The sequence below is a fragment of the Macrotis lagotis genome, chromosome 7, assembly GCF_037893015.1.
Source record: "Macrotis lagotis isolate mMagLag1 chromosome 7, bilby.v1.9.chrom.fasta, whole genome shotgun sequence".
In the NCBI taxonomy this organism is placed as follows: domain Eukaryota; kingdom Metazoa; phylum Chordata; class Mammalia; order Peramelemorphia; family Peramelidae; genus Macrotis; species Macrotis lagotis.
In genome coordinates this window covers 121,868,306-121,882,091 of record NC_133664.1, presented here as the reverse complement: position 1 = coordinate 121,882,091, position 13,786 = coordinate 121,868,306, and the positions used below count along the sequence as shown (strand labels likewise).

Genomic DNA, 13,786 nt, shown 5'->3' with positions numbered 1-13,786 from the left:
GAGCCCCGCTAAAGCAGGATGGCAAAGACTCCGGGATCAGAGCCATGCCTCTGAACTGGCCCACTCTGGGGAGGAGGCCATGCACCTCCAGAGCACATCATTTTCCCCAACTCCTACCTTCTTCTGGGCTTCCCCATGATGGTTGAGGGCACCACCATCTTGCAGGCCCAGCTCAGAAACATGATGACATCCTTGACTCCTCCCTTCTCCAATCCATGGAGTCTTGTCCTTGCCTTCCCTGCCTCCTACAGCCACCACCCCACACACCTCATCACTTCTCGCCTCCAGGCTCTTCCCTACTCTGATTCATCCATCACTCGGCTGCAAGTCCCACTGTACTATCCCACTGTACAACAAAGGGCTAGCAAACCTTCTAAAGGGAGCTCAGAGGCTCCTGATCATCTCAGGATCAACTATTGATTTGACATTTAATCATTTCTGCCTCATGCCTAGAGGCAACTAGGACAGAGCATAGCCTGGAGTCAGGAAGACCTGGGTTCAAATCTACGCTCAGGTAGCTACTAGCTGTGTCACTTAACCCTGAATGTCTTGGCTTCCTCATCCATAAAATGAGATGGAGAAGAATATGGCAAACCACTCCAGTATCTATGCAAGGAAAGCACCAAAAAGGTCATGAAGAGTCAGACACAACTGAACAACAACAAATAACCAGACCCTCCTCCTACCTCTCCAGGCACCTTCCACTACTCCCACTCCACTGAATAGAGCTGGCTGACCCAGGCCTGGGCTGCCCTGCCCCTTCACCTCCACCACTGAGCCACCTGGTGGCTTCCAAATCCAACCTAAATCTCATCTTGTATAGGAGGCCTTTTCTAACACCTGAAGCTGCAATGCTGTCCTCTCACATGTAACTTAACGATTGTTGGCGGAGTGACGTGAGAAAATGGCCAGGAGCAGACTGGCAAACACATCTGATACTGAGTTCTTCTTTGAATAGATCTGATGGTATGAGTCATGAGTCAGAGAAGAAGCATGCTTCCCACCCCTCAGTCAAGAGATGGGGGGGGATTACAGAGGGGTTGAGGGGAAAGGAATCACTGGGAAATGATCTTTAAGAAAGCACCAATAAGAGGCAGCACTGATGATGAATAGCTAAGGAGCCGGCCTTTGAGAGTAATACTAAGACTGACTAAATGATTCTCCATCTGTCACTTAAATCTTTTTTTTCCCCTCTTTGTTTTTTGGGAGGCTATTTGTGGTTAAGTGACTTGTCCAGGGTCATATAGCTAGTAAGCGTGTCTAGGGTCAAATTTGAACTCGGGTCCTCTGACTAGTGCTCTGTCCACTGGACCACCTACCCCAGTCACTTCATCTTGCATTCTAAGACATTTGGCTGAAGAAGTTTCCTCAAAAAAATTTCTTTTAACGAATACTAAAAATAAATATGCTCTACATGACTTCACACATATAACTGATATCAAACTGCTTTGCCTTCCCAGTGAATAGAGAAAGAATATGAAACTCAAAATTAAAAAAAAATATTAAAGAGCTACTTCTCTTTATTCTTTTATATTCTTTCTTCTCTATATATATTAAATTCTTTTATTCTCTTTATATTCTTTATACCAATGAAATACAGGTCTTGCCTTCCCATTATCCTCCCCACCCCAGAAAAGAACTTTAGCATCAGTAAGATAGGTTTGTGTTTTGTTTTTAAAGACCCTCTAGCCTTTCCTCCCTGTCCCCTAAAAGGAAAGCTGCCTATTGCTAATCAGTTACAAAGCAGGCTCTACCTTTGCCCACAGTGACTGCAGGCAGCAGTGGGTACCCAGGAGGGAGGGAAGCACCTACCTGAAATATCTCTTCTGACTGCTACTACTCTTTTCCATAGCATCCAGGGAACCCATGCCCCGGTACTTCTTGAGTCGTACCCCATCGGAGAAAAAGTACTCACCAGGGGCTTCTGTGGTAGCTGCCAGCAAGGAGCCCATCATCACTGTGGAAGTGTGAGAGATGAGAATCAGATGTCTGGATACCTGCTTCCCCCTTCACCTCCCATTCCCAACAGACCGAGAAGCTAGCCTCCCAAGCCCTTTACAAGTTAACCCATCCCTTTATGATGCAGCATACTTTTTCTGATTTTATTTTCCTTGAGGTGTTTTTTTTTTTTGGGGGGGGGAAGCTTGCTTTGCTATGTTTTCTTTTACAACATGATCATTATGGAAGTGTTTTGCATAACTACACACTTATATCAAATTGCTTGTTTTCTCAATGAGGAGTGGAGAGGAAGGAAGGGAGATAATTTGGAATTCAAAAGTTATAAAAATGAATGCTAAGAATTGTTTTTACATGTAACCAAGGTAAAAAAATACTAGACAGATAAATTTAAAATAAAATAAAATAAAATAAATCAACTAACCCTACTGGTTTTCCTTCTTCCCCTCCTTCCCTCCCTCTTCCATCCAGTCACCTGTGGAGGCTCCAAGGGCCAAGGCCTTGACCACGTGACCCACCGTCTGAATCCCACCATCAGCAATGACAGGGACTCCAAAGCGACGGGCATATTCTGCCACCTTGTACACAGCAGTGCCCTGAGGTCGACCACATGCCATCACTGCCAGGAGAAAACATGGTAAAAGAAAGAGACATAAGAAGAAGCTAGGTGGTTGGGTAGGTAAGCACAGTCCTTGGAATCAGGAAGACCAAGTCTGAATGTTGTCAACAGCTATGTGACCCTGGGAGAATCATTTTAACTTTTCTCTGTCTCAGTATCCCCATCTGTAAATGGGGTTAAAAACAACATCTCCCTCATCAGGTTGCTGCAAGGAGCATATGAGTTAACACAGATACAGTGCTTTGTGACCTTAAAGCACTAGACAATACTAGTTAATAATAATAATAATAACTTATTATTATTAATTAACAACGTTGTTGGGAGAGAAGAGAGAGATGGTAGGCTCAGCTCCAGAGATCTTTGCTAGCTGGAGTTCAGGCTCATTTCCCTAGGGACTCTCCTACGGTAAGGAGCTTTACCATGTAAGGTGGGGGGGCAGAGGACACACACACACACTCACACACACACACGTATATATATGGGGACTATGGCTGGTGGTTTTCAAAATACAGACCAGGTAGCTAAACATCTCCAAACCCTTAGAGAATATTATCATTCTTATCATCATTTCTAGTAACAATAACTATACTAATAACTAGCATCCATGGTGTGATGGCTGGCAGCACTTTCTACCTGTCAATTTATTTGATCCTTATCAAAACCCAATGAAGGCCTATTATCCTACCCACTTGAGAGATGGGTAAACCAAGACACACAGAGCACTATAAAGTGACTCCTAGGATGACTTAAGTGTCAGAAGCAGGATTCCAATTTGGATCTTCAAGTCCCACACTTTCCTGTCTAGCAAATGCTAACACATCCCTGAGTTAAAATTCTTACTCAGATACTTAGTAGTGGTATCACTGCACTCCTCTGTACCTCAGTTTACTCTGCTGTAAAAATGAGGGAGTGGGGCTCAATGGTTTGTAAGATCTCTTCCATTGCTAACAAGCATTGGTCAATGAGCAAAGAAGAAGGGGAAGAGCAATGCCCACCTAGCTACAATGCTGATGCAGGGGAACACTAAGACCCCAGATCCCAGAGATGAACCCCTACAAAGGTCCAAAGGAGATCTCAGTTCTTTCCATTTCAAATTCCCTCATTGCCAGATATTTCTATGTCATGGAATATTAGGACAGAAGAGATAATACAAGACTGAATATTGTCCCAACATTTTACCAGTAAAAAATCTGAATACCAGATATTAATGACTTATTCAAGGTGATGTGGTTTCTAAGTATTCTAAGTACCAAAATTTGAACTTGTTCTTCTAACTTCAAATGGGTGCTATTTCTTTGTTCTTAATTTTGAATTTTCTTTTTCAATTAACAAGCATGTTATCCCCCAAAAGCACCTCCAACCTTGTTTTAAAAAAAGAGTAAACTTGAGGCGGCTAGGTGGCGCAGTGGATAAAGCACCGGCCCTGGAGTCAAGGGTAGCTGGGTTCAAATCCAGCCTCAGACACTTAATAATTACCTAGCTGTGTGGCCTTGGACAAACCACTTAACCCCATTTGCCTTGCAAAAACCTACAAAACAAACAAATAAAAAAAGAACAAACTCATAAACAATATGGGGGAATCCATGAGTATCTAAAGCATCCCAATGGTCAGTGCTTGACTATTAAACACAAGAAGGAACCACTTGCCAGGAACAATCTCCTTATGGGGAGTATCAGAACCCCTCTCACTCTGCACACACACACACACACACACACACACACAAACACATACGAAGGCCAGTGTTACCTGGCTGTCCTTTCTGAAGGAGCTGGGTTTGGTGACAATGATACCTGATCATGAGGGATCAACATAGGGCTGACACTCACCTTCCTGGGTGATACAGATGGAGCCACAGCCCATGCCTACACGAAGCCCATCCACACCAGCATCGATCAGGTTCTTAGCCTGCGCAGCCGTCACCACTGTGGGCAGGGGCACGGGAAAAATGAATATCTGGATATGCATTCTTGCCCATGACTATGAGGCCCCCTTCCCCATGAGAAACATCCCACTGACAAGAGGACACAGACTAGGTAAGAATCTGGGGACAACTACCACCCCCACTTCATGAAGACATGCCAAGCTCTAGGAAATCTGGAGGAAGAAAGGAAAGAAACTGGGAAGGAGGGAGACCATGAGAAAAAAGGGGACCCCAGACTCACCATTCCCACCAATCACCTGCAGTTGGGGGTACTTCTGCTTGATGTAGTGCACCATAGCAATCTGATACACTGAATTCCCTTGAGATGAGTCCTTGAAGAAGAGACAAATAGGGGTCTCAGGCCCCACCTCCTCCCACCAAGCCAAGGAATCCCCTTACCTGGCATGTGGGCTTGTAAAATCCCTAAGCCCAAACTCTGAGAGGGCTCCCCCCAGGAACCTCCCCTCCACATGGCACCTTACTTCCCAGGTGGCTCTTTTCACCACTCTCACCAGCACAATGACGTCAGCACCCGCCTGAGTAAGCAAGTCCAGGCGGTATTTGTCATCTTCCCGGGTGCCCACAGCAGCTCCACAGAGCAACTGCTTGTGGGCATCCTTGGAGGCCAGGGGATAATCCCGGTTCTTCTTCAGGTCAGTCCGGGCAATGATGGCTACCAGTTCATCACTGTCATTAACAATAGGCAGTTTTCCTGGCATGGAAATATGGGAGTACATGAAGTGTGTAAAGGTTTATAAGTTTCCATAGGGAAACTGATAAGGAAATATAAACCGACTAGGAAAATATAGATTTTCTTTCCTTTTTGGGGGGGGGAGGGGAGAGTAGTGAGTGAGAAGAGTCATTTTACTTCATTAAAGATTTCCGTGAGATGGCAGCACCAAAAGTGTCCAAAAGGAATAATTTTTTGCCCTTTGTCAAGCTTACTCTGAGTAAAATCCTTGAGCAAAGAGGAGAGTTAATTTGAGGTCTGGGTCATTCCTTTCCTAGATTCCAAGGTCTACTATGAAACACTCATTCTAGATCCACAGCCAAGCCCCTCTCCTTGGAACTCCTGAAGTGGCCCATGGTCAGGCCAGATCCATGAAACACTGATAACTGATCTTTATAAAGTCTGCAGTACTTAAATGCCATGGAATATCAATGTAATGTAAGAAATATAATAAACATAATGGATACAGAGAAGCATCAAAAGACTCACATGAACTGATGCAAAATAAAGAAAAATTAGGAAAATGATAAATATACAATGACTACAACAATGCAAATGGAAACATCTCTTCTGCTCCATTGCATGAAATGGGTGGGGGGAGAAACACACATTATATATAAAAATTTCAGATTTTGTTGATTGTCTTTTACTGAATTTTTTCCTTTAAGAAATTCTTTGTTACAAGGAATGGCAAGAAAGGAAAGGACGTGGGGCGGGGGGGGGGGAATGTAGATGATGTAATAACAAGAGATAACAAAAAAAAGTCCATTTTAAAAAATGGATAAAGTCCAAAAAGCTTTTCACCTTGCTGAATGAGATACCCCTCAACACACCCTTAAGATATCCTCACCTTCTTCTATGGGGCAGAGCTCATATTTGTGTTCCTGCTAATAAGGAGGGTAAGCAGGGCAATGTCACAGAAGGGCTGTAGATCTGGGCAGATCCCTCAAGCCAAGCTGCTTGAGCCTCTTATGGGCTGAAGCCTTCTAAGAGGCAGCTATGTCCTCCTATAGGAGTACTGCAAGGGGCCAGGGAGGGGTGGAACAAGTGAAAAGGGGTTGGCATTGCTTTCTAGGTTTGCTGCTCCCCTAGTACCTTTCTTGCTGCGCTGCAGGATCTCATTGGCCTCTTTCAATGTCACACCTGCTGGTGCTACCACCAAGTCGTTCCGATTTGTCATCACCTATTGGGGGGAAGTAGAACAGTATGCTTGCTCTTAAGTCAGAGAGCAGCAGGGGAGGGGAAACTTCCCTCAGAAACCTCATCCTTTGTCACCTAAACAAGGGCTACCAGCACAAGTCCTTCCAAGCCCTGCCTTAAAGGATATCATGTTTTGGGTCATGGCCCACTCCTGCCCAGCAGACATACCTCACTGAGGTAGGTCGCATGGTCTTTCTCAGCAAGGAAGTCTATGTCCCGGGAAGTAACGATGCCCACCAGTTTGCTGCCCATGGTGCCTGTCTCGGTGATGGGGATGCCCGAGAAACCATGCCGCATCTTGGCTTCTAGCACATCACCCACTGTGTGTGAAGGGCTCAACACTACTGGATCTGTGATGAAACCCTGTTCAAATTTCTGAATACAAAAAAGAAATAAGGTAGGAATGAGGCTGGACTCAAATAAGAAGAAGGCAGAACATCCTGCTTAAATGAGCAGGTACCCAGGCTTTGCACCTATGATGTGTAGAGAAATGATTCTACAACCTGCCTCCCCCACCACCCCCCATCACCACCACCCTTATCATACAGCAGCCAGGATACTAAAAGTTGGCACCTGGTAGTGTCTAAAAGTAAAGTTGGTGAAAGGTCATAGGGAGGTGTGCCATTGGCTACTGACACAACAAATGGAAGTTGTTCTGTTAGTCAGGTTCTAGGATCTCTCCAGATTCTTATACTCACCTTGACCTTGCGCACCTCATTGGCCTGGAACTCAGGAGTACAGTTATGGTGGATGAAACCAATGCCACCCATCAGCTGGAATGAACGGGGAGCCGAATCAGAATTGACAAGGTGATCCTCCCCATACCACCAAGTAACCCAGTTTTAATTCTTCCAAAGTGAAAACCCACCCCTCCCCAACAGCCTCCAATTTGCTATTTCCCCACTCCACTCCCTAGGGCCACTCACAGCCATTGCAATGGCCATATCAGCTTCAGTTACAGTGTCCATAGGGGATGAGATCAATGGTGTCTTCAGGGTGATTTTCCGAGTTAGAGCTGAAGTCAAATCCTAGACACAAAGAGTAAGCATATAAGGGAGTGGAGGGAAAGGTATGGTATGAGGGTAGAGAGGAAAAGCATTAGTTAAGGACCCTTACCCTTCCCTTCTCCACAATATCAAATACATGAAAAGTACTAACCAGTCCAGTAAGTGGACAGAAAGGGATGGGAGATAAGAGGGTGGGTAAATGTTGTATTAAAGATGAATGCTGAAGTATAACCTCATTTAGGGCTTTCTTAGCACCCCCACTTCCTTCTCTATCTCTTTTTAGAGTAGGCCAACAGGGTAAAGTGACTTGCTCAGGGTCACACATCTAGTAAGTGTCTGAGGGCAGATCTGAACTCAAGAAGATGTGTCTTTCTGACTCCAGGTCTGGCAATATCCACTATACCATCTATCAGTCCTGAATACCTCTGCCCCTTAATATTGCTTTTGAATGAAACATCCACTATGATCAAGAAGTGACAAAGGCCAGAAGAAGTAGGGGTCAAGTCACACAGAAGATATCAAAAAACCATGAACAGGAGGAAGACCTCCAGCATTTTGAGTGGTGAAGGTATGGCAGCTTTACACAATATGAAGGTAAAGATGGACCAAAATCCACATCTTATCAGTGAGATCACAGTTCCATCGAAATGTTAAAGAATTCAGATAATCTTTTGCTTTACATAGGAAAGCTCCTATGTAAAGGAGCCCCATGTAAAATATCCCTCTGTAAAACACAAGGTCATGCCACACCAGAGTTAGAGCTGGCCTTCTGGAGTTGAGGAGACCTGGGGTGAAGTCTTGATTGAGACACACCCCTTGTTGACCCTTCTACAATGCAGAAGAGCTGCTAATATGTACTGGTAGAGGAAGGAGGGAGCTTCTTAAGAACTCCTTCTGCCAAGGAGATCACAGGTTTGGACCTCCAAAGAAACGTCAGTTCTTTTTGCCAAAAAATTATAGCATATTGTAGCAGGGAAAAAAAATTGGCTTCCAGGGCAGAGAACCTGAGTTAGAATCCAGCCTCTTCTGAATTACTATATGGTCAACCTTGGACAACTGGGTAGTAAAATGAGTGGGACCAGATGAAGGACAAAGTTCCTTCACCTAGAAATAATACAATCCTGCCTCTTTCAAGCTTCCCACTAAGTTATGAACTGTGATTTGGTAAATAAATTCACCTTCACCCTGTCCAAACAAACTAAGACATCCTTCTCAACTTTCATCTATCCTGTGAGCAGAACCAGAATATTGTATAGCCAAATAGCAACATGGGGGTGATGATCAACCTTAATGGACTTGCTCATTCCACCAATTCAATAATAAGGGACATTTTTAGAGTACCTATGATAGAGAATACCACCTGTATCCAGAGAAAGAACCATAGAGTTTAAACAAAGACCAAAGTCTATTACCTTCAATTTTTTTTAAAACAAGTATCTTATTTACAACATAATTTTGCTATTTCTAATATTTTATTTTCTCTTCAAGGATATGATTTCTCTCATCACATTCAATTTTGATCCATATACAGCATGGAAACAATGTAAAGATTATCAGACTGCCATCTGTGAGAGGATGGGAGGAGGGAAGTAAGAGTGGGGGAAAAATTGTAAAATTCAAAACCTTACAAAAAATAATAGGTAGAAACTACTATTGTATATAATTGGAAAACTAATAAAATATTTTAAAAAACCTTTCATCTATCCTGGCTAAAAAATTTTGATTCTTTCAAATCTTCCACCCATACCCACTCCTTCCCCCCAAGGCTTCTTGATGGTATTTTGGATTTTTGAGGATTGCTGAATTGGTTTCTTTGCTGCTGGGGGGCGGAGGTTGGTTTTTTGGTGGAAAGGAAGATCTCTAAACCATCTACTGCTAAGTGGCACAGTAGATACAGTGCCAGCTCTGGAGTCAGGAAGATGTATTTGCCTGAATTCAAATCTGGTCTTAGATATTAATTAGCTGTATGACCCTGGGCAAGTCACTTAACTTGGTTTTCCAGCTGGAAAATGAGCTGGAAAAGAAAATGGCAAACTACTTCATTATCTCTGCAAAAAAAAAGGGGGGGATCAAATGAGATCAGAAAGAGTCAGGAATGACTAGAAACAAAAAGACTGACAGTTCTCTAAATCTTTTCCAGCTCTATTTCCCCCCCCACCTTTTTTAAGGTTTTTCAAGGCAATGGGGCTAAGTGGCTTGCCAAAGACCACAAGGCTAGGTAATTATTAAGTATCTGAGGTTGGATTTGAACCCAGGTACTCCTGACTCCAAGGCTGGTGCTCTATTCACTGTACCACCTAGCCACCCCCTCTATCCCTTTTTTGAAAGGCAGACACACATACTAATTCTGCTTTGGGAATTCAGGTCTTACCAATACCATCCTGGGTCACATCTGTATCCCTGAGGTAGGGTTTTTCCTTCAATCACTCCAAGGAAGTCCAAACACTTACTATTTATGTACTCAGTGGGTGAATTTAAGCCCAGTCTCTTCAAGCATCCTCAACTCACCAGGCTAATGGAATCACTCAATCCTTCAATAAGCATTTATTAAATATCAGACACAATTTTAGGTATGGACTTTATGGGTAGATGATTTATGTTTGGTTAATTTATTCTACTTGTGTGTTAGAAGGGGGGGGGTCACCAGCTACCCATTTGTATTTCCTTCCATATCTGTTGATGTGGGAAGAAGTTAGTTATGCAATCATTAATTACAGGTGTTAAGGACAGGGTGAAAAACCTGAAAAACTCAATCAGAAAATTTCCTAATCAGTTAAAAATGAATTTGGGATTAGAAGGATAAATGATTTAATCAAGGGAAGGGATTAATAAATTAATAAAGGAGCCAAATAAGACTGATCATCCCTTAGAGAGCTCTCTATCATGATCTAAAGAAATCGTCTCATCCCTATTACCATCATTTTACAGTTAAGAAGATTCCAGATAAGATTAAATCCCTTTTCTATGATCAATAAGCTAGGAGTAAAGGGATAAGACTGAATTTAAATTATCAGACCACAAATCCAGAACCTCTTTTCCATGACAGGATGTGGGGATGAAGAAATGATTCTCTTGAAGAAAAGGAGGTTGTAGAGCTGCAGTAAGAACAGAGTAACTCAGGAAATAGATACCATAGAGTTTCTATTCATTGCATTTAATTAATTGCCTTTTTTTATTTAACCAGAATTGTGATTTCACTGATTGAGGGGGAAAACCCAGGGGAAAAAACGTACTTCCTTTATATTAAAATAGATGGGGCAGCTAGATGGCAAAAAGAATGGACTTAGGAGGGCACTTAACCTTGACTGCTTCCAAAAAACCTCAGATATAAAATTTCTCAGAAACTAAGTTTTAGAGAATTGCTGGGGCTAAGTAGTAATGCAGGGGTTCTTGGACCGGCCTATGGCACATGGCTTCTAATTTTAGCTTAACCATGGTGTATTATGTCTAAATTTGTGTATTCTCTTTTTTCTGGTAAATAAACTCTGAGGGAAAATGCACTCTCATGGTTTGGAGTTCATTAAGACTTGGGGGTAGCAGGACAAAAGAGAAGTCAGAGCCAGGACCATGATGACAGTGCAGAAGAAGAGGAACAGATAATTAGGGTTGAAGTAAGTACTCTGGATGTAAGGAGAAAAGCTGGTTCAGGAACCCTGAAAGGTCCAGGAGGTTGAATGCCAGGGAATTAACAGAAGTCTGGAGAAGTAGGGAAAGATGAAAGCCTTTAAAACCAAAGGCAAAAAAAAAGTCCTCTGGACAGGCTCCAAGCAGGGTAGATTTTTGTCCTGGCAAGATGACAGAGTCCTTAGGAGATCTAAGCCTTAGTCTGAGGACCAGGGACCCCTTTCCACTTGTAAGAAATCAAATGGGGAAGCTCTTAAGTGTCTCTTACTCTCATTCCCAAAACAAAATAGTAAACCCACAAAGAAAGAGACACTTACCACCTCATCAGCTGTGAAGTCTATGAATCCTGGCAGGATCAGGAAATCACTGTTGAAATATAGATAAGCTATGATTACTAAATGGGGAGTGGAGGCAGGAAGAAAAGAAAGTCCTTTCAAATGAAAGTCATCCTTAACATTACAAAGGTCACCAAAAAAAGGATGGCCTCCTCTACCCACATCTCTCAAACATCCTATATGGGCCATGCCCACTGCCCAGAGTGGATGCCAAGAACTAAAAAGCTGAGGTGGCATTTGTGGCTGGCAGCAGTTCCTCTGCCCCTCTCTCCCAAGTTCCCTTAGGCTGCAGGGAAGCAGTCCAACTACTTGTGAGGCCCAGAACTGTTTCCCCTTTGCCTGATACACAGTAGGGGTTTAATAAGTGTTTGTTGATTGATTTCAGACTGTGACAGTAAAGAAATATGTACTGTTTCCCTGTCAGTTGGATTTGCAAAATTCCAACTAGTTTCAGGAGGCTGTTATATGGCATGCCATGGGAAGGGGTGGCCAGTACATGAAGATTATCTTGTATTATTCTTGGTTTTTTTCCCCAATACAATTTGGGACATTAAAAGGGGGGGGGGAGCCCAAGAGCTGCCTTGAGAACAATCCTTCACCCTTGTCTAGGTCTATAGCAATAGACAAATTTTTGTGTCTAAACCTGTGATTTCACCTGTGTGAGGAACTCCCTGTCCCGAGGGAAGCTCTCATCACCCAAGCAGATCAGCAGTTTTGGTTCATTCCTAGGCTGAGCTGCCAGGGGACCCCGAAAGGCTACCAAATGACTCATCCAGTTTTACAGTCAGTGTCAGAGTAGGACACTGAACCTGAGTTTAAAAAGCATGATCTAAACAAAACAGAGAAATGCTTTTAGTCCCAGAAAATGCAGAGATCCGAATAGGATCATGGTTGCAACAAGGAAGGAGGAATTTTGAGTGATTAGGAAAGAACATGGATCGAAAGGAAGACTAGAAATTATTTCAGATGGGCTCTTACTGGTTGGAGATGGTTCAGGATGGTGGGGCAGAGAGCAGAGTGCCAAGGCTCAGGGGTTTAAGGGGAGGGGGTAATTTACTCCAACGGGTGTAATTTTTTTAAATTAGAAAGAGGATGGGTACCAAGCCAGAACCCTAGGGCCGAGGCAACATAAACCTTAACAGAATACACAGCCTCCCAGACACACCCAAAAGCAAAGCCCTGGAGCCACTCCCCACAGGGTTAAGCAAAGTGGCCCAAGCGGAGCCACGTCTGAGAAAGGTGCCACATCAGACTCCGGCAGGAACAAACAGGCGCCCTTTCCACAAACCCAGGCTTGCAGGTGCTGTGGCCCTGGTGAACTTGAGAAGAAAACTGAAAGCTAGAATGTAGAGGGAACCCAACCCAACCCTTCCCAGCAGTGACAGCACCACACTTCCAGCATTCCTGTTCCAAGCTGTCTTACGGGGGTGTCCAGTTTGGACCTTCCCCCTTTTCTTAAACCTGGGGGTTTTCAAAAAAGACACTGAATAAACGAGGAGGGGAGTCTTCCAGCTTCTTTAGGATCTAGGGATCCTAACAAGCGGATCAGGGTGTTCTAGTCTGTCACCCCAAACTCAGGTGTATGCCACCCATCCTTCCAACACAGGGGGCTCTATGGAGCGAGGGGGGCCACCAGTCTGTGCTCCCACCACAGTGCCCAGGGCTCCAAGGCCGGGCCCCGGCAGGACCCAACTTCCCAGCACTTGGCCCGGTTCGGGGGCTTAGAAACGGCCTTCAGGGTCCCCTGGCCCCAGTCACGGAGCGTGGAGCTAAGGCCCGGGCCGGGGCTGGGCCGGGGGCCCTCCCACGTCCCCCCACCGCGCGGGGCAGGGGCGCCGGGCCCATCACCGGCTCGCCCGCCCCGGTGGGGCCCCGCGGGGAGAAGGCCAAGGGCGGCTCGGGGCGCCCCCCCCCCGCGGCCTCATCCGGACAGTGCCCCGGGGGGCCCGGCCACCTGTGCACCTGCCCCCGGGCCCGGCCCGGGGCCGCGCGGACTTACTTGTAGGTGAGGCCGTCGGCGATGGCGAAGAGCTGCTGCGCCGTGAGCCCGTCCTCGGGCACGTAGCCGGTGCCGCCGCTGATCAGGTAGTCCGCCATGCTGCCGGGAGAGCGGGGCCGGCATCAACGCCCGAGCGCGCGGCCGCAACGCTGGGGCGCCTCCCGGCCGGGCCGGGGGCTGCGGCGGGGCCGCCCGCGGCGCCGGGCCCGGCTCGGCCGCCGCTCCCGGGCCGGGCCGCGCCGCACAAAGGGGCCCCGGCGGCGAGTCCCGGCTCCGGGCGGCGCGCGCGGGCCCGGGCCTGGGGGCGCGAGGAGGCGGCCCGGGAGGGCAGAGGAGGAGGGGGCGGCGGGAGGCCGGCGCCGGGAGGAGGAAGGCTCGGAGGAAGGGGCCGGGC

General features: G+C 45.7%; 1 protein-coding gene across 4 annotated transcripts in view; it reads right to left on the bottom strand.

Moving 5' to 3' along the window:
• The window catches only part of LOC141492972 (inosine-5'-monophosphate dehydrogenase 1), a 35,096-nt gene extending 21,521 nt beyond the window's left edge, over positions 1 to 13,575 (bottom strand). For 3 of the 4 annotated variants that reach the window (XR_012470093.1, XM_074193757.1, XM_074193758.1), the window contains exons 1-11: positions 13,393 to 13,575; positions 11,376 to 11,424; positions 7,354 to 7,455; positions 7,126 to 7,200; positions 6,596 to 6,802; positions 6,323 to 6,410; positions 5,010 to 5,209; positions 4,739 to 4,829; positions 4,403 to 4,498; positions 2,432 to 2,575; positions 1,813 to 1,957 (exon numbers count right to left, since the gene is read on the bottom strand). Coding sequence is in view for 3 of the 4 variants with exons in the window: in XM_074193757.1 (XP_074049858.1) it covers positions 1,813 to 1,957; positions 2,432 to 2,575; positions 4,403 to 4,498; positions 4,739 to 4,829; positions 5,010 to 5,209; positions 6,323 to 6,410; positions 6,596 to 6,802; positions 7,126 to 7,200; positions 7,354 to 7,455; positions 11,376 to 11,424; positions 13,393 to 13,490 (1,295 nt within the window). In the remaining variant the exon portion in view is untranslated. Of the gene's footprint in view, positions 1 to 1,812; positions 1,958 to 2,431; positions 2,576 to 4,402; positions 4,499 to 4,738; positions 4,830 to 5,009; positions 5,210 to 6,322; positions 6,411 to 6,595; positions 6,803 to 7,125; positions 7,201 to 7,353; positions 7,456 to 10,464; positions 11,342 to 11,375; positions 11,425 to 13,392 lie in introns of those variants that run through there. The other variant, XM_074193759.1, reaches the window with a different exon arrangement.
• Between the last annotated feature and the right edge of the window lie 211 nt (positions 13,576 to 13,786).